Below are 20,589 nucleotides of genomic sequence, written 5' to 3' on the forward strand. Positions count from 1 at the left end.
AGATATCCTCTCTGGCACCATCTGTTGAAAAGACTATTCTTTCTGCATTCAATGCTCCTGGCACCTTTGTCAAAAATCAATTGACCATAGATACATGGATTTATTTCTGGACTCTCAGTCCATTCCATTGATCTATATGTCTATCCTTGTACTAGTACTACACTATTTTGCTTAAACTCTGGTATATATTTTTCAATTTTTTAAATTTAAATTCTAGTTAGTTAACATCTGGTGTAATATTGGTTTTAGGAGTAGAATTTAGTGATTCATCACTTACATACAATACCCAGTGCTCATCACAAGTGCCCTCCTTAATACCCATCACCCGTCTAGCCCATCCCTTGCCCACATCCCTCCAGCAACCTCAGTTTGTTGTCTATAGATAAGAGTTTCGCCTCCTTTTTTATCCCCTTCCCCTATGTTCATATGTTTTGTTTCTTAAATTCCATATATGAATGAGATCATATAATTGTCTTTTTCTGACTTATTTCACTTAGCATAATACACTCTAGCTCCATCCACATCGTTGCAAATGGCAAGATTTCATTCTTTTTGATGGCTGAGTAATATTCCATTGTATATATACACCACATCTTCTTTATCTGTTATTAGTCGATGAACATTTGGGCTCTTTCCATAATTTGGCTATTGTGGACATTGCTGCTATAAACATCGGGGTGCATGTGCCCCTTTGAATCAGTATTTTTGTATCCTTTGGGTAAATACCTAGTAGTGCAGTTGCTGGGTCGTAGGATAGTTCTCTTTTTAACTTTTTGAGGAATCTCCAAATTGTCCTCAGAGTGGTTGTACCAGTTTGCATTCTCGCCACACTATTTTGATAAATGTAGCTTTGTAGCAGTTTTTATTTTTATTTATTTTTATTTTTATTTATTTTTTTCACCGAGATGGCTTTATTCAACGGTCGCCCACAGGACAGGTGTAGCAGTTTTTAAATCAGGAAGTGTGAATCCTCCAATGTTATTCTTCTTTTGCAAAATTGTTTTAGCTATTCAGGGTTCCTTGCAATTTGATACATATTTTATGTTTATGTCTGGGCCTGCCTGGCCAGAGGATGGCCAAATCACCAGTTCTTGCTGGTCTGACTGGCAGGTGCCCAGAGAGAACTGATGGCCATCCAAGAGACACAGGTGTTAGAGGGCAGGTGGCAGGTGGAGGCTGCTGACTTGGCAGGAAAACTTCTGTTTGTGGGCAGGACCTCTTGCTCCCTTCCCTCTTAGCTGGAGAGAAATCCTGTAAGTGCCCACAGTGATGCCCAGGCCCCTGAAGCCAGGCACCTCTGTGAAGACAATGATTTGAGCCACAGAAAAGGCAAGCTTGGAGGGTAAGTCCAGAAACAAGCCAGATGAGTCTAGCACCATTATGTGAGGTCATACCCTCATGGGAGCCCTCAGCACCTCTCTGAGACCAGGCCAGAGTCTGTGGGGGATCCTCGGCTAGGATTGGCACCAATAACTCCCAGGAGAATCGGACAAAACCATCATGACGGTGGTATGCCCCTTCAGAAATGATGGGTCAGGTGGACCCAGAGTAAATAAGAATATAGAATTCTGAGAAACATAATTAATAATTTTAAAATTCCATATATTCTACAAGAGGAATATATATTTTAAAATACCCATTGAACATTTATAAAAGTTAAGTGCTAGGCTGTAAAGAAAGATTTTTAAATTATAGAAAGCAGAAATCATACAGATCCCTATTTCCAGACCATAATGCAATAAGACTAGAAATGAATCACAGATGGATAATAATAATAATAGTGATAAAACCTTGGAAGCAAAAGCACAAACACATCAACACTACTAGTATTTAAAATAGCTCCTCACTTTTAAACAGGAAATAAAAACTTCCAATTTAGACTACTAAAAAATTAATGAAAATGAGAGGATTATGAAATCTGTGGGCAGTGACCCAAACTGTGTCAGAGAAAATTCTGTAGCCTTACATATTTTTGAAAGTAACAACAAAAAAGGGAAAGTAAATTAAAAATGTGATTCTAAAAAAAAGAACTAAAAAAAAAAAAACCCAAAAAACAAAAAACCCCAAAACAAAACGAAAAGGAGAAATGGATCAAGTTAAAGTGGAAGTTAATGAATTAGATGGAAAAGTAAAATAGATCCTTAAAACCAAAAACCAGTTCTTTGAAAAAATGAACAGAATAAATTTCTGACAAATATACCCAATTAAAAAAAGAGAATAAAGGGACACCTGGGTGGCTCGGTTGGTTAAGCGTCTGCCTTCGGCTCAGGTCATGATCCCAGGGTCCTGGGATCGAGTCCCGCATCGGGCTCCCTGCTCAGCGGGGAGCCTGCTTCTGCCTCTGTCTGCAGCTCCCCCTGCTTGTGTGTCTCTCTCTCTGACAAACAAATAAAATCTTAAAAAAAAAAGAGAGACAATAAAAAAACCTAGAAATTAAAATTGCAGTAAATGAAAATAGCCACCAACATGAAGACAATGTTTAAAGTTATAAAACAACATGATAAGTATTTGACATCTGGACAACTTTCTAGAAAAATCTAAATGATCAAAATTAACTTGAAAAGACTTAAAAAACATGAGCAAATTCATGTTCATCGAAGAACCGGAATAATTACAATGAGCTAAGCCCCTCCAGAGAGCAGGGCCTTTCAGAGGTGAGTGGCCGGTGGGGATGAGGGCCCAGCGCGAGGAGGAGGAGGAGCAGACCTGGGGGCTGGCCGGGGGGCTTCACCAAGTGCTGCGTCATCTTTACAGCATGTCTGTTCTGATCTCCACGTGAGCCTGGGGACCCAGTTCTTGGGTTCAGGCTCGGGGCTCCCTCCTCTCTTCTCTCTAAACTTGGGACCCTTAAGCCTCAGGTCTAAGGGCATCTTCCGCAAGCTGAGCCCAAAGACACCAATGCCAAGAGAAAAATTCCTTCAGGAACAGGCAGGGACACCAGCAGGAGCTGCTTCTCACTTATTAGCAAAAATAACACCTTAGGCTTCCATTCAAGGGAAATGAGGTACCCGTGTGTAAACCTCCTCGAATGTAGCCACGTAGCATGTCTGCGCGTAGCTGAGCACGGGACAAAACGAAACCTCTCTGTCCAATGCCACTGCAGGATAAGACTCTCCTGCGAGACAGAGGCCCAGCCCTGCCCACGCCAGCATCCCTACTTGCTGCAGGGCCTCGTGAGCAGTCTTTGGCTCGCTACCCCTCGAGAGCCACACAACAGGACTTCCTTGATCGCAGCAAGCAAAGGTTCGTGCACTTTCCAACCCAAAAGGAGAGCCGGTGGAGGCCTTCGGCAGGACTGAGACTTCAAAGCCTGCTCCTGGGGTCCTGGTGGACCACTGAGTTTCCTCCCAGGAAGGTTCATTCTCTCTCTCTCTCTTTTTCTTTAAGATTTTATTTATTTATTTGAGACAGAGAGAGCACAAGCACAGGGAGGGGCAGAGGGAGAAGCAGACTCCCCCCCTCCGAGCAGGGGCCCCAGGATCATGACCTTAGCCGAAGGCAGATGCCCAACCAATTGAGCCACCCAGGTGCCCCAAGGTTCATTCTCTTGAGGGCCCATGTAGTCCAAGCCCCTGGAGCTTGATGGCCTTTGGGAGAGCCCCTAGCATGTTTTCCTAGTACCGACGCCCCTCAGCTTCATTCCATGAGAAGACAGAAGAAGGAAAACCTGGTCATGCTGCCTCATGATTTGCTCCGGGGAGCTCACCCACCTCCGAAAAGCACTGTGCCATCTTGCAATAAATCTTCTCCATCTGCCTGTGCGGGACAACTACAGGGAGGAAAACTAAGATGAATATCATACAGAAGAGAGAGAAGCTTTCAAGGAACCAAGAACCAAGGCCAGTCAGTGCCCGAAGCTTCCAGGCTGACGGGGTTTTGACCCCTCATTTTCCCCTTCATGGGGGGCCTCCAGTTCCTTCCCTCAGGGTTGCCCATCTGCTGGACCAGGAAGCCCTACCACCATGAACCAAATGTTCGTGAGCCTCAGCTGGAGCCCAGGGCTCCCTGGAGGCTGTGGGGAGCGTCACTGAAGGTGGGGCCCGGCCTGGGGCAGTAGGGCTGACCCCCTGGAGAGGCAGACAGCTTCTGGGCTTCTGGGCTAATGAGCCTCAACTTGTGGTTCCTCTTTTTAAAAACAGACTTTACATTTTAGAGCAATTTTCAGTTCACAGCAAAATTAAATAGGAAGTACAGAGAGTTCCTACATCCCCCCCGCCGCCCGCACACACAGCCTCTCCCGTTATCACCACCCCCCGCCAGAGCAGTACGTTTGTTGTAAATGATGAACCTGCATAGACCCACCATCTCAACAAAGTCCAGGGTTTACATTAGGGGTCGCTCGTGGTGGTGTACATTCTATGTGTTTGCACAAATGTAGAATGACACGTATCCCTCCTTACAGTATCATACAGCGTAGTCTCACTGCCCTAAACATCCTGCATGCTCCATCTGTTCATCCCTCTTTCCCCTCAGTCCCTGGTCACCACGGATCCTTCTACTGTCTCCATAGTTGTGCTTCTTGCAGAATGTCCTGTTGTTGGGATCATAGGGTGTGGAGCCTTTGTTTAGATTGGTTTCTTTCACATGCATTTCAGGTTCCTCCATGGAAAGAAGGTCTTTTCATACCTCGATGATTCATTTCTTTTTGTGCTGAGTAATATTCCATTGTCTGGATGTATCACTGTTTGTTTATCTATTCACCTACTGAAGGACATCTTGGTTACTTGGATACTTCCAAGGTTTGGAAATCGTGAATAAAGCTGCTATAAACATCGGTGTGCAGGTTTTTGTGTGGATGTAAGTTTTCAACTCCTTTGGGTAAATACCGAGGAGCAGGATTGCTGGATTGAAGGGTTAAGAGTATGTTTAGTTTTGTACTATGGTTCCTTTTTCAACAGCTTTCTGGACATACAATTTACATACAATAAAATTCCCCTATTTTAAGTGTACAATTTAATGAGTTTTGTTTATAGTCATGCTCAAATTTTAGTGTTTGTCACCTCAGAAAGTTTCCTCAGGCACCCTTGCCCAGCCCCAGCCCCTGGCAACCACTGATCTGCTTTCTGTCACTATAGTTTTGCTTTTTCTAGAATTTCATATAAATGGAATCACCCAGTTTGCAGTTTTTGGGGTCTAGCTTCTTTCACTTAGTCTGTGTCTGAGATCCACCATGTCATCATATCTGTTAGCATTTTTCTTTTCTTTGCTGAGCAGTTTTGCACCGTATGGGTGTCCTTGTTGGTTTATCTGTTGACCAGCTCGTGGATACGCGGGTTCCTTCTTTCGGTTGGGTGTGTTCTGAATCCTGGTGCTATGAGCATTTGCATATGTCTTTGTGGGTGTAGCTTCTTTCCAAAGGGGAATGCAGGAACCCCACCCCCAGTCCTGGGAGATGAGGAAGCTGGAGGAGGCTCGAGGCATAAAGAGGAAGGGGCATCACGTCCAGGCCCTCTTCACAGTCTGGGCAGGCCACAAGCAGCCAGGACTGCCAGAAACCTCTCTCCACCCCACTTTCCCGCCCCAGCCCCGCCTGGCCAGAGGCTCTGTACAAAAGGTCAGGGGCCAGGAGAGGGAAACAATGTGTTTATTTCCTCGTCTCCATGGTGCTGGAAAAAGCTGTACTTGTTTTGGGGTGTGGGGTGTGCTGGGACGAGCTCCCTGATGCATGGCCCTGCAGGTGTTACTAGTAATCCCCATCAGAATGATGTCTTCTCCAGAGGCTCGTTTCCAGCATGTTCCATCTGCCCTCCCTCTGGTCACCCTCCACTGCCCATCCAGATCTAGGACGCAGGTCACATCCCAGAGCCCCTAGCCACCAGGCCCCTCTGTGGATCTCTGTGGATCCCCTCTGTGGATCCACAGCTGTGGCCCATGACCCTGACCCTACGTGCGGTGGCTGAATAGGCTCTGTTGCCCCGTGTGGCACATGGGCACAGATAAGCCGAGAGGCTGGCAGAGAACACAGCCTCTCACCTCCGACCATCCTCATACAGCAAGCCCCATCGGCTTCCCCTTTCTCCCCTAAAGGTCTGGCTCTCACTTTCAGAAGAGTGAGAAGGAGCATTTGAACCCTAGACCTGCTTGCAGTGCAACAAACAACTGAGTCACAATGTAGTGGAGTTTCAGTTCTTCACATATAATGTGTACTATGCGTCAGGTCCCGATCAAAGAACTTTACAAATGTTAACTCATTTTCTCCTTACAATGACCCCAATGAAGCAGATTATTATCCCCATTTATAGGTGAGGACACCAAGGCACAGAGAGAGTAGGTAACTGGCCCAGGGCACATAGCTGGCTGGTGGGAGAGCAGAGAGCTGACCCACACTTTCGGCCACTGCGCTCTGCTGCCCACGGGTCGGTTTGCTGGTTTCATTCAGTCGTTAATTTGTAAAACTGTTTTACTGAGGTATAATTTAACGGTATAACTTAATCTAAAATTCACCCATTTTAAATGTGCAGTAGAAGAATTTCAGTAGATTTATAGAATGGTGCAATCATTGCAACAAACCCCCCAAAAGATCCTTTGCGTCCATCTGCAGTCACTGTTCGTTTTGACCTCTAGCCTGACGCAACTGCTAATCTACTTTCCGTCTCTGCAGATTTGCCTCTTGTGGAAATGCCAGGGAAACAGAATCATACGCTCTGTGGTCTTTTTGAGTCGGGCATCTTTCGCTCAGCATGATGGTTTTGAGACCGGTCCGTGTCGTGTAGTCATCGGCACTTCGTTCTTTTTTATTGCTGAGTAATATTCCACAGTGTGGCTAGTCTAAATTTTGCTTATCCATTCGCCAGCTGTGAACATTTGTCTACAACTCTTTGTGAGGACATGCGTTTCCCTCTCTCTTTGGGTATATTCGTAGAAGTAGAATTGCTTTGAAGAAACTGCCAGACTTTCACCGAGGTGCTGAAGCATTTTTTATTCCTGTGCCCGTGGATTTTACAGTCGGCGGGGGCCAGGGTTCCCGTCCCAGGGCCACCCATAAAACCGGATGAGCCTAATGAGAATCCCAGACCAGCAGGCAGTAAAGCGAGGCCCTCGGGCCCCCGGCAGGTCAAGCAGAGCCTCTCTGCTGCTCCTGATGGTCTGAGAAACAGGGAGACACGACGTCAGCTGTTCCGCTGTCATCTAGAAGGATCACCTTCCGGGACCAACAGCACTTGCCGGGGGAAATCAGCAAAGTGGCTATTAAACCAAAAGGAAAATGTGGAGACGTCGAGAGAGATCTCGCCAAGGAAGAAAAGCCACTGGAGAGAGCAGGGGAGGCCCCCTCGGGCGCCTGGTGAGTGGGCCAGTGGCCCTCACGCTCTGGAGGCTGCTTCCCGCCACCAGCTCTGTCACGGCCTTTTCCAGCTTCCTCAGACGCCCAGTGAGAAGAGGATGGGGTGACGGCCGGAGGGCAGCCCTGGCGGCCAGCGGCCTGGGAGAGCCGTCGGGTTTCCACTGAGCCAGGGTTCTGAGCAGGAGGTGCTGTGGCCCCGCCGGGAAAGGCCTCCTCCGCACGGTGCACCCCTCTAGGAAGGGGGACACAGCCCCCCATCAGCCGGGGCCGCTCCGACCACGGCCGACTCGCCACTGTGTGCTACATGTCGCCCCAAAGAGTTGTTTTTTTAGTAAGGTTTGAGGTTTCCCTATTCAGTGAAGAGATGCAACGGTTGACAAAGAGGTTTCGACATTTCGGGTGGCAGCTCCAACGAGAACGCTGACCCTGGCCTGTGGCGGGCGGCCCACAGGGACTCCCCGGCACAGACAGGGTCCTGCTGCCATAGCCACGGAGCCCACAGGGAGGGCACAGGCCGGGATGTGACGGGATGGAATGGGACGCTGCCTGCCTCAGCTTACTCCTAACAGCCCATGGCTCAGGACAGGAAGTAACGGAGACCCAATGTGGGCCTGTCATCGCTCGGGGAAGAGAAGGCACGATGGCCCAGGGGGGTCAGGCCACCCCTTGGGCCGCGTGGGGAAGGACCTGGAGCTCCACACGTCACACACTAACCTCTGGTCACAAGTGATGACGGAGGCTGCGTCCGCTATCAGACACTATCGTAAGTATCTCCCAAACCTTATATGGTAAGTTCCAGATGGCAGCCGACGGGCCCTCAGAGAAGGTCCTTGCCAGGCCCTGGAGCAGACAGTAGAGGTGCAGAAATCATCACTTCAGCCTGCCGGGAGGTCCCAGGCCCTTAGTAACCATACTGGGTGGAACAGCGTCCTCCCAAAATTCATGTCCACCCGCACCCGTGAATGGGACCTTCTTTGGAAATCGGGGCTTTGCAGGTGTCATTAAGGTAAAATGAGATCATACCGGGTCCTAATCCAATGACTGGTATTCTTACAAGAAGAGGGAATTTGGACACAAACCCAGAGCAGACACAGAAGAGATGGCCACATGAAGACAGCGATGGGAGGGACGCAGCTACAAGCCAAGGAAGTCCAAGGAGTGCCAGCAACACCGGAAGCCGGAAGAGGCAAGGAAGGATTCTCCCTGGAGCCTTAGGAGAGAGTGCAGCTCTGCCAACACCTTGATTTCGGATTTCTGGACTCCAGAACTGGGACAGAACAAATTCCTGTTGCTTCAAGTCACCCAGTTTGTGGCACTTCGTTACAGCAGACGGGAGGCTGGGCTCACGTCACACGCAACACTCTCTGTGCGGGCAGGTGTCGGAGGGGAGGGAAGACGGGGTGAGAGGCTGCACGGGAGGGGGCTGCCTCCTTCAGCTGCGTCTGCTGTTTGGACAGGAGGCCACGGAACAGAACTGAAACTGGGGGCTCGGCACGGCTCATGGCAGATCCAGCTTTAACGGCTCATGGTTCTCCATCTTTGGGACCGTACCCCGTGGGTGCTCAGGAGACGTTCATGGCATCTCTCGCTCCCTGTGTCCCCCGAGCCCCGGAGCTGGGCCTCCTGCCTGGTCCTGGCCTCCCTCTGCTTCGCCCTGGATCGATGGCGGGACTGGCCAGTCGGGCTGGACGGAGCTAACTCAGCTTTACTAAAAAACCAATTTCGAGGCTGCTGCTGGCTGCTGAGTTGGCAGCTACGCGTTGGCACCTCTGAAAGTTGTCAGGAGGGATTCCTGCTTACCCAGGCTACGGGCTCAGCCCATGATCGCCGCTCCAGAGGCTGTGGTTTTATCCTGAGTGTGAGCCATGGAGAACGAGAGCCCGAGGTCAGCCAGGAGCGGGATTAGCATCGGCCCTCCACGTTATGCTCACCACGTCGTTCCATTCACCACGTTGTCTGTATTCAGCACCTGGCAATGAGTGCTCAGTGCCCAGGCTGGACGCCGGGCCGAGCTGAGCTTGCCGGCAGCTTCTGACCGCCCACCCAACAGCCGGCCGCTTCCCATCAGCGTTCAGCTCGTCCCGGGCAGGGGTCCCCCTGTGATGCGCAAGTGACCAGCCCACGGAAACTCTTCCAGCACGAATAGGACGTCAGAGTCCTGCTGGCCCCTTTGCGAGAGCCCAGGGGAGTCTCTTCACGTGGCACTGTGGGCTGTGGGGTAAGAGGATGTCACACAGCCCAGCTGCACTGAAACCTAGATCCTTCCATGCCCTGAGCCCGATGGCTGGTTTCTCCAAGGGTCCTTCAGTCAACGATCCCCACCGGGGAGGCCTCAGGGTGCTGACGGGGAATGGTTTGGAGTGATCAGGGTTTGCACTGAATAGTACCCTCCAAAACTTGACACTGAAAGGTCAGCCACTCAAAAAGGCTCTGGGTGTTGGCCAGGCCTGCTCTGGGCAGCCATCAACCCACACAAAGCCCCAGCAGACCGCGAGGTGCCTGCTGCCCAGTCGGGGCCAGCATCCGGGCCCTTCTCTCTTCCCCAGGATACGCTCAGCCGGACGGCCGGGGAGCTGGACGGCTGAGCAGGATTTCCCACACCAGGCCTCCCTGGAGATCCCAGGGGTGGAGGCAAACCAAAGCCTAACGCTGGGTGTTTAATCTCCACACAGAGCGTATCAACACGGTGCCAAGGGGGCAGTGAGGCACTGAGGCCAGAGGGCCCTGAAAAGCGGCGGGACTTTTGCTCTCTTGTCTGTATCCAGTGTGAGGACTCGAGCTCTGGGGCAGCCGCCAGAGCACGTGGAGGAGAAGGAATGTTCCAGACAGCTGCATGGACATGAACACGGGGCACCAGAGCTCAGAAGGGTGGGCGCTCCCCAGAGAGCCCCACTGCACAGCCTGGCAAGGCCAGGAGCTAGGAGGGGGACTTTCCAGCAGAACTGGAGCTCCTGGCTTCCCGAGAGGAACAATGCCGGGAGGGAAGGGGACTCCGGCCACAGATGGCGCATCCTGCCCATGGAGCTCCCAGCAGCTTCCAAAGGCCACTGTCCCCCAGTTCCACCTCTCCGTTTTCTTTGTCTGGCGAGCTCTCAGCTACAGGCTCTTGGCTGTGGGGTCCTTCTCAGAAGAGCCCAACTGTTTGTCCTTGGGAGCCAAGACCCCAATTCAAGCTTGGCTACAAGAGCCAAAGCCAAGTGGTGGGAGGAGGCCAGTGTTGGCCCACAGCCTGCCCCGGCTCAGGGCCTCGCTGGCTCCTGGGGACTAGTTCTAGGTCTCCAGTGGCTGTCAGTCCGCACAGCCATCTGCCCAGGACCTCTGGGGTCCTGGCACAAAGCAGCATCTCAGACTTTGAGCTCCAGCAGGGGTGAGGAGGCCAGGACAGGTGTGTGCATGGAGGGGTGGGTTTACTTGATGTCGGGGCTTAAAGAGCCGAAGACCAGTCCAAGCCTAGGTCAGTCCCCACCATGAGGAGACGGTAAGCCTGGAGAAGGGAAGGGTCCTCTTTCCAAGCATCCTGGCTGGCCAGTTACTGACCCAATGATTCCTTTGGGGCCTGGGCCTCTGGCCCCTCTGCCTCAGTTTACACAGTGGAATCCTCCCTCTAGCCTCAACTCACCCTACCGAGCAGCAGCCTGGGGGCCTGGGTAGAGCCGTGGCAGACCCCAGGGTCCTTCCTGGGCAGCTCCCCTTGCCGAGCCCACTGTTAACAAGATAATCCCCCGCCCTCCCCAACATTCCCCATTAGCCCAGGCACAGAAAAAAACCACCATTAACAAATGCTGGAATGAGTCACTGACATGAACTTTATTGGATCACTGGGTGTCATGGGTTCACCAGATCACAGACCCGCGGTGGAGAACCAGCCACAGTTCGAGCATCACTATCCGGGGACGTGCACATCCTCACTTAAGTGTCTAGGAAGCACCAGGCCCCCAGGGAGGAGGCCAGTCTGAGTGGATGAACCCACACTGGAATGACCCCTTCCAGGCACCTGGCAGCTGAGCCCCCTGCTCCGATGTCACAGTTGCTGAGCAGTGGTGGCAGGACAGAGAGGCAGCCCTCCCCTCAGCACTCGCTCCTTTCCAGGCCTTGCGGGGTGGGGGCGCCAAGGCCCGGCGCTGAAGGGGAAGTGGAGTGGCAGGTGCGAGGAGCCCTGGAGCCTGCGCAGGGCCCCGGGGAGAGAGGCCTTGGAGCCCGGGTAAGGCAGAGAAGGCGTGCGGCTCTCAGACCTCACGACTGCCTACTTCCCGTCCCTCTGGCCCAGGCTGGGGGAGGGCAGCCTCCTCGGACTGGACAGCTGCTGAGGGTCCCGGGGTGCAAGAGACGCAGGACAGAGCAGAGGGGGTGCTCCCACGCCCTACGGGTCTGGGCACGGGGCAGGAGCAGGGTACTAGAGACTGATGGTGGCCAACAACCAGCTTGCTTGGGGGCCTCCCTCAGGGCTTGCTGTTGCCCCCGATCAGGAAAGCATCTGGGGTCCTACTTCCAAACCCCCTTCCAGGGTCCTTTCAAGCAGGAGAAGCCGAGGGACAACAGGGGTTGCGTTTCACTAAAAACCGTGTTTCATTAAAAACTAGTTCGGAACATGAAGAATATATTTAAAAAGATATTCTTTGCTCTATTAAACATCGTTCACTGAGAATTTCCTGAGCACTGCGCCATGCCCCGACCCGGGTGCCAGGGCATGGGGGGTCCAAGGGAAGTCTAAGGCACTGGCCCTGCTCTGGCACAGGGCTCCTTCTCCCTGGAGACACGGTCCCCACTGCTGAGAGGCCGGTGAGCACGTCCAGATCTGGGGGACAGGGAAGGCCTGGCAGCACCCACCCCTGGACAAAGTGCTCCAAGCAGTAGCCAGGAGCATCCACCTAGGCCCCCCGTGAGTAGGCCTAGCTGCAGGCCCAGGCAGTGTTCTGACCACGCTGCTCAGAGCTGCAAGGGTGGACACTGGCCATACGGCCAGAGGCCCCCGGAGGCCATGGTCTGGCCAGGTATTCCCTGGGAAAGGAGGGAGGACGACCAGGCGCTTGTCAGGCCGTCCACACCCGAGAGAGGCAGGGCTGGGCCTCGTGTCTCCCTCAAGATGGGCACATGGGAAGGTAGCTTGCTTAGCACCTGAGGACCAGAGGCAGCTCAGGGACACTCCACCCGACCAGGCTCTCCCAGGTACCCACTCAGCATCCGTCCCCCGGAGACCCTCTCGGATCCTGCAGGCCCCCAGGAGCCACACTGCCCAGGGACTCCAGCCCCCACTCCCAGGCTGGGCGGACCTACTATGCAGTAGGCACGAATGGACACAAAGTGTCCCTGCCCTGAGTAGGACATCCCAGGGTCGCTGCAGTCTCAACTTCATCCTGGGGGCTGAGCTCCTGGGTAGCAAGGCACCCCACATGCTCTCCCCTCCACATCCATGTGGCTGAGACAATTCGGGCTCCAATTCCTATGGTGACCTCTCTCTCTGTGCCCTGCAGGGTTCTACGACCCCACAGGCAAACAAGACAAGACAAAAACCCAAGGCAGTACAGGGGTCCTATGACCTGGGCGTCCACCCCCCTCCCCTGGGAACAGAGGTCCTGGCCCTGCAGGGCACAGTGCCCACCTCACCACATCGCTCCACGGAGAGGCTCTGCCGGCCCAGGGCCAGTCCGGGGGGTGGGGGTGTCAGAAGAGGCTGGGGTCGGCCTGGCCGGGCGCATCGTGGTCCCGGATATACTGTAAGATGTCCATCTCATCCATGGCTTGAATCTGTTGCTGCTTCCGCTGCCCCGCCACGGCCTCCGACAGGCCCACTCGGGGGGGGACAGCTGGCTTTCTGGGAAGCGCCGGCCTAGCGGCCACTGGTACTTTACACTCAGGCTGGGGCTTGGGGGTGGGCTCAGCCCCCAGGTTCAGAAGCTGGTCCAAGTCCTCTTCAACTCTAGGGAACCAGAGGGGAAGCTCTGAATATGACCCCCTGCAAAGGGAGCAAGGCCCCGAGGCAACAGCACCCCACTCCGGGGAGCGCGACAGGCCGCGCCCCAACCTCTCCTTTCTGCCAGCCTGCCCCCAGGGAGGAACCGGGGGACAGGCTTCGCCCGCCCCACAGCCCCACAGCACAGGGGGAGCAGAGCCGGCCCCTCGGCAGCCTCTGGAGGGCTCTGCTTTTCACGTGGTCCCCCTCTAGACGATGGCCCTTTAGGGGACTCGTCCTTCAACCTCTCAAGAAGTAGGAGAAACAGCTGCTGGATGCAGGGCTCCCGCTCCGTGCCAAGCAGCCCAGACACAGTGTCTCGCTTTATCCCCAAACCCTTTGCGGTACAGCTGCTGTCCACCCGCAGACCCGCGAGATGACCGCGTGTGATGCTGCCTGAGTCAGGACCAGGGCGTCTGACTTCAGAAGCTGAGCCCTCATCTGGACCAAGTTCAGCCCGAGAAAGACTAAATGAGGGGATCTGACCATGGTGGGGTGGGGCTGCCCATCCACGGTGCCCACTGTGGGCCACCCGGGTGCTAGACAGAGCCCGCTGAGAGCGGAGCCATGGTCCCGGACCTGAGAGCCCACCGTGCGGTGGGACTAGAGCCCGCAGCAGGGGGACGGTCACACAGGACCCGCCCCAGGTACCGGACGGCGGTTGAGCAAAGCAGACCACAGCCCAGCTCTGCCCTCTTTGCCTGAGGAGCACCTGCTGCCAGTTCCTGGCGGAAGAACTCCATTTGGTCTGGAACCAGGAGACAGAAGGAGACCCAGGGTTGGGGGCAGGGGGGAGTCTGGTAACACTATCCTAGGGGCTTTCACAGAGTCACACGGAAAATTCCCTTTGAAATCCTAGGGCCAATTTTTGAATTCTTAAAAGAGGATTCCCGGCCCTTTACATGCTTCCTAAACCAGCGACCAGCAGAGACATCCGGACAGGTGCTGCCCACACCTGGGCAAGGTGTCTAAGGGCATCTCAGTAGGCCGCATGGGGACAGGGGAGGAGGGTTCAGGTGCTGGAGGCGGAAGACCCCGGAGTCCCCAGCCGCGAGACAGGAACGGCGGCATCACCCAGCAAGGGCTGCAGAGCCGCGTGGGCCCGAAGCACAGCACCGAGCCCGGAGCGCAGTTCCGTTTCTCTCCCACTACGCCTTCACCAGCGGCCTTGGGTCCGCTTCATCACGCTCCTTCCCTGGTCCTCAGTCTCCCCATCTGTCATCGGGATCCAGCTCAGACATGGGCCTGCCTAGGAAGAGGCCTGTTTGAGCGTGGCGTGCCCAGCACCACCCTGCCTGCCAAGTACCAGCTGCCAGAGGAGCTCCGGGTCACCACCTGCAGCGGGGCAAAGACCCCAAAAGCAGAAGTCAGAGCCTCTGTGGACGGCAGAGATGTCCTTCCAGCCCAGACCGAGAGGGCCCGGCCCAAGCCAGGCCTCCGAAGAGAGGGAGCTGTCTTGGGCTTGCAGCAGTCCCAAGTGTGACCCAGCACGGGCTGCTCCTGACCACCCCCCCAGGCAGCAGCTCTTCCCTGAGCTCCCCACGGCAGCTGCTGGCTCCTCCCGCATCCTCCACCGGAGCTGGAGCCCAGGGAAAGCTTGGGGGGACCGAACTATCTGCACGCAGGGGCCCACAGGGAAACAGACCAGCAGCTAACAGCTCATGTCAGCGTCCAGGATTTATACAGCCGGGGCAAACACTGCTGGGAACTCACCAGAAGCTGCTGAGGTGGTGGGGGGGGGCAGTCACACTCGGGGTGTAGGTGGCGGCGGGGCACCCCTTTCCACGTGCTCTATTTCTACCCAGGCGCCCTGAGTCACGGCTGGAATTGGGTCCCACTAACGCAAGGTCCGGCTCCCACAGAGAGGCTGCGGGGAGCTCCAAAGACCCCAGTCCCACTCCCCCTCCCCAGGTCCCTGCAGGGGACAGGCCACCCACTGGCCTGGCTGCTCAGCAAGAGGGAACTGAGGCTTGTCAGACTCCAGCACCTGCCGGGCACAGCGCTCCGGGGGCTTCAGGCTCGCTGCTGGCCACGATGGCATGAACAGACGGGTGACAGCATCAGTGAATGAATGAGCGTCAGGAAGCTTTTTTATCATAAGGAACCCCGATCGCTGCCCGGATAGTCACAGAACCAGCACAAAGGCGAATAAAACCCGGCTCCTGCTCTCCGAACGCGAATTCTTTATCACCAGCTGTGTGGCAGAGTGAAGGCAGGGCCACGGACACCCGTTCTCCAGTGACCCCCAGACGGCTCTGGGGGATGCCAAGAGGCACGCCAAAGGGAGAGGGTCCCCGAGACCAACGGGAACGTGCAGTACCCCACGCTGCTTCCCACTCATGCCCTCAGAGTCCTGCTGAACACTGGTATTGCCCCAGCCATCCGGCCACAGAACCCCCTTGAAGGGAACACCCGAGTTCTGCAGAACGCGGGGCGGGAGGCGCTGGCATCACAGACTCAGGAGGAACCGTGCCAGCGAAGTCCCCGGGGAACGGCCTCCCTGGGACGCACTGAGTCCTGGAGATGGCGGAGCCTCCCCGGGCAGGGCGCACTCAGAGGGGCCCTGCCGCCCTCCTCACGGCTGAGTCTGCTTCCCCCTGCCTCAGTCTCTCCTCTAAGACAGCACCACCCCAGCTTCTCCCAGCCTGCCGGGGCGGTCGGGGCCGAGGACACAGATGACAGCGAAGAGACGCCAGGGACCACGGGGAGATGTAAAGACGAGACAGCGTTCGCTGTGACCCGGGCATTGACAGGGCTGCGTAACAGCCGAGGCTGCTAACGAGGGCGCAGGTGACAGCCTCTCGGCACCACGTAACCATTCCTGGAAAGACACAGCTCGGCCTCCCGTACACCGCTGAGCAAGGCCGCGTTCTGGGGGCACGGATGACACAACGGAGACGCACAGTACGAAGCACGTGGAGAACGCAGCCGGCACACGCCGAAGCCCGGGGAGCGCTGCCGGCCCGGGGCGGGAGGCAGATCTCCCAGCCTCCTCTCCTCTAAGTGCTTCGAGAGTCCTGGAAGGAGCGGGGAGGACAGGACACAGGCCGGTGTCCTGTCCTCCAATCGGGGGAGCCGTGGCCTCGGCCCAGTTACCTCTCCCACACTCTGTTCTCTAAAACAGAGATCGAGCCCAGGTCGGGGGCCGTCGTGAGGATGAAATCGGGCCGCATGTGGAGTCCAGCACACAGACCACGGCACGTGCTCTGAATAGCGCCGGCACTTGTCCACCCACCTCCGCGGAACAGACTACGCCTCACCCTTCCCTCTCCAGCCCGTGCTGGGACCCTGCCGGGACTGGCCGCGGTCCGGCACATCTGCACTTTGCTCCCCCCGGCAGGGCTGTGTGCTACCAAGAACCCATCGTAGTTGTTCCCAAACCCACTTATGCCAATTATACTTGCTCTTGCAATTATATAATTTAATTATTCTTCACATAAACTATAAAAATGTGAACGTGGAAAGGAAAAGACTTGTATTCATGAAGTTCTTTCTGGAACCTGCAGGGCTGCGCGGGGCTGCGGCCCACCCCCACCCCAGCCCAGCCCCCCCCACTGCCTCCTCGTCAGCGCCCACCCACAGGCTCCTGCCTCGGAGGGGCCAAGATGGCCTCCCTTCGAGGCCGAAGCTGGGAGACGCTCCCACACAGGGACAGGTCCCTGGCTCTGTCTAGGCTACTCTCAGGGCTGGCGGAGAAGCACCGAAAGGGACAGGTGGTACCTGAACAGCTCCGCGTGGGACACGGGCCCTCCACTCTCACCGGCGGCAGGCAGCAGTAAGGGGTCACCCAGAGGGACTGCACCGCCGAGGTCAGGATCTTCAAACAACTTCAGGGCTGTGGAGAAGGGAGGAGCAGAATGGTCAGAGGACGTCCTGGTCCGTCCTCAGCTGCCAAGCGGGTACAGGTGGAGACAGCCCCGCCCAGCCTCCTGGCCCAGCCTGGAGACAGTGGGCAAGGGACACGGCTGAGCACAGAGAACCCGAGGAAGAGGCCCAGGTGGGGAAAGAGGGCAAGGGACAGCACTCAAAGGCGACACTGAAATTGTCAGGACACGTCCTCAGAGCCGTGAGGCCAGGACTGTGTCTGTCTCATCAGTGTGTTCTCAGGCTCAGCACAGAGTCTGGCCCTCAGTGGGTGGTCACCAAGTGCTGGCTGGATTAATGGGCGACAGCATTTGTCCATCCTGAATGAGGACCCAGGTGGGGTGACAAAAGGTCAGACCCAGGGACAAGTATAGAAGTCCCAAGGCTGCTCAGCTTTCCCCTTTCCGACTCTGCACGGGACCCTCTAGTGGGGTTTATTCAGGTCACACAAAATCTCTCATTAGAATCCAAATCGTACAGAGCCCCAGCACACCTGGGTGGTTGCATCTCCTTCCCAGACGGTGCCCACATCTGGCCACTGGAATGACAAAGATGCCACCTCCTCTTCCATGGGAGGATCAGAATAAACATACAGCCCTGGAATGTTCCAGGCTATGGGGACACAAAGTGCAAGACTAGATTTCTCCAGCAGAAAATCTCCATAAGCTGAGTATGTACCACGTGGAAACAGAACAAGGAGATTTCCACTGTGCTCACATGTGCAGGTCCAAAACCACTTACAAAAGGCTCGTTGGGTCACTGAGCGGACACCCAGAGTGAAGGAAACGCCTGGAGGCTCTACTTACGGTCCTGGAGGGGCACGTCCTCTGCGGGGCGCTGGGGGGAGAACTTCGTGCTTGGGCCGAAGAGCCCCTCATCAGGGTCCACCTCCTCATCAAAAATGGTGAGTCGGGGTGAGGGTTTAGGCTTCACAGCCACTTCGGGGCGTTTCTTGGACTTCTTAGAGCTACGGAATCACAGACACAGCTCAAGGTTAGCACTTTTCATGAGAGCCCGGCCGGCCGGCGCAGGTGGCCTGGTCAGAGCCACGCAGGCGAGGTGAGCCTGAGCTTGTGTGAAGAAGGAACTTCCAGGTGCCCTGAGGTGTGAGGCCCTGCTACCGGAAGCAGCTGAGCCCTGTGCCCCGTCAGGGTGTGCGGGAGGAGCAGGGGAATGTCTGAACGAACCAGATGGCTGCCGGACAGCTCCCCGCCCGGAAGGGCCAGCCAGGACTCAGGCCTGCCTGCATGAGCACCGGGCAGAGAAGCTGCTCTCCTTCTGGACACTGTGGGGGCCAATGGCCCCTAGTGCCCCCAGGGCCAGGCTCAGTCACTTCAGAGCCACTTGGAAAGGGGGACGGATGTAGTCTGAGGCTGGGAACAGGTGGTACCCAGGGACCAGCAGAAAGCAGCCTCGAGAAGTGAAACCTCTGTCACTCCAGCAAACACTTCAGTCCCACTGAGCGAACCCCACCTCCTTCAGGAAACCTCTCTGGCTACTCAGAGCCCCACTGGCTCTGTCACCCCCACCAAGGTCCCTTGATGTCTCATTCATCCACTGGCCAAGGTCCTGCCTTGGACCAGATGGTGCTTTGGGAAACTGGGAGAGGGCACGACGGAAGCTTCTGGGCTATGGGACTGCTTCCTTTCCTGCCCCGGGTGGTGGTGACACAGAGCGCATGGAAGCCTTTACGGACTCGAACCCTGCAGGTCTGCATACATAAATCACATTGCAAATAAATAAACAAACTTGGTTTTACTTTAATACGGCGATCCAATCCCTGCTGTGGATGCCAAAATTAGCCATTATAAGGTTCCCGCAAATAGTGAAAATACGCTTTTTACTGGAAACAGGATTTCTGGTGTGCCTGTCTGTCTGGCGGGCAGATCCGCTGGACAGAGGTCACCGTCTGAGCGCCTGTTGGCAACACAATGCAGGAAAGTGCACGCAGAACCCCTGCCCTCCTTGATGGCACCGACCAACCAGAGGCAGATGGACAGAACGGCAGGCGGCCCTGGGTGCTGGAGGGCAGGGTGCTCAGAGGCGACCATTCCCACGTCTGGCTGCAGACTTGCGGTAGAATCTCAGGCTCAGCTGAGATGGGAGAAGCTACGGGAGCTGGAAATGCACCTGCTGCAGGGTCACACCTCCAGGACGGAGCACACCTATGCACTCAGGGCCGAGGCCCCGCTCACGGTCCTGTGCTCTTGTCCCCTTGAATTGTCCCCATAGCAGGGAGGAGATCCAGGATGGGGTGAGGACAACAGGCTCGGGCCTACACATTTCGAGGACGAGATGGAGAGCAGAGGCTCAGTGGCAAGGTTGTGCCTGGAAGTCCCAAGCGCCCCTGTCCCTGCCTCCTCCATCATGGGCACAAGCCAGACAGGCTCAGGTCACAGACCCCTAGGGACACGCCTCTGCTTTGGTGCCACCCCCCAGGCCCTGCTTGTGGTGCTGGGCAAGGTGGAAGGAGCCAGGCCTTCTCCCTCCTCACAGCGAGTGCTTTCCAGAAACTTCAGCCATGCCACCTCACACACCCTGAAGGGCCAAGGTAGCCTGCTCCGACAGGGACACCTGCTTTTAGTTTCACAGATCAGGCCGAGCCAGTTCACCTTCATGACCCCTGGGAAGTGGGTACCAATGACAGGCCATGCCCCTCGAGGCAGGCCAGCCAGAGACGGCCCTAGCCGAGAGCTACGAGGTCAGAACCCCAGGGCCGGCCCAGGAAGCTGTGTTGGACTCTCCGAGGAATCTGGAGCCACTGGCCCAGCCCGGGGCCTGTAGGTTCTGCCTCACTGCTGCCCTCAGTCACCCAACAGCCAGCCCTCACCTGGCGCCCCGGAGCAGGGGGGCCAGAGACTTCCCACGGACCAGAAATCAGAGGAACCACGGAAAGGAGGAAACTGTCTGGAGAACAAAGGAAGTGAGAGAACAAACATGATGAATTCTGTCTGGAGAAGCTTCAGAGATCTCAGTGATTTCCCTTCTTACACCTACTTCTGGGTCTGAGGACACAGGTTAGGCCGGACTTTCCTGCTATGTGAATTTTCCTCTCAAATTGGATGCATGATCTTGTTTTTCTCCCCAGAGACATTTCTGATCTTTCACTGTCTTGAACTGACATAAAGCGAATCTATGGCTCGTGGGGCCGTTCAGTCGGGCACCATCTACTCTACCCCATCCACCCAGGCTGTCCTCCATCCCCAACTCTCCCTGACCGTCTCCAGGGGACACAAAGAACAGGCAGGAAATATGGAGCACTGACAGCTCAAAGCCCCAGGGTCCTGCTCTGGTCGGCCCCTGATCTTTAGTCTCTGGGACGCGAGAGCGTGCCTGGTCCAGAGCAGACGCTCAATAGATACTGGATGAAAGAAGGATGGAGGGATGGAAGGAAGGAAGGAAGGAGGGGAAAAAGGGAAGGACAGACAAATGAACAGATAGATGGACACAGGTGATAGTACATCTCTTGTCCAGACTGATCTCCACCTGCTCC

At 55.4% G+C, this 20,589-nt stretch overlaps 1 protein-coding gene across 20 annotated transcripts in view; it reads right to left on the minus strand.

Moving 5' to 3' along the window:
- HS1BP3 (HCLS1 binding protein 3) overlaps positions 1–20,589 on the minus strand; it is an 80,476-nt gene that overhangs the window by 39,545 nt on the left and 20,342 nt on the right. For 12 of the 20 annotated variants that reach the window (XM_078056019.1, XM_078056016.1, XM_078056017.1 and 9 more), the window contains 3 exons: positions 17,903–18,063; positions 16,953–17,067; positions 3,711–3,769 (listed from right to left, as the gene is read on the minus strand). In XM_078056019.1, coding sequence (XP_077912145.1) covers positions 3,711–3,769; positions 16,953–17,067; positions 17,903–18,063 — 335 coding nt within the window. Of the gene's footprint in view, positions 1–3,710; positions 3,770–11,065; positions 13,200–16,952; positions 17,068–17,902; positions 18,064–20,589 lie in introns of those variants that run through there. The other 8 variants (XR_013441609.1, XM_078056022.1, XM_078056023.1 and 5 more) reach the window with 2 other exon arrangements.

Source organism: Halichoerus grypus, chromosome 10, assembly GCF_964656455.1.
Source record: "Halichoerus grypus chromosome 10, mHalGry1.hap1.1, whole genome shotgun sequence".
NCBI classification, from domain to species: Eukaryota; Metazoa; Chordata; class Mammalia; order Carnivora; family Phocidae; genus Halichoerus; species Halichoerus grypus.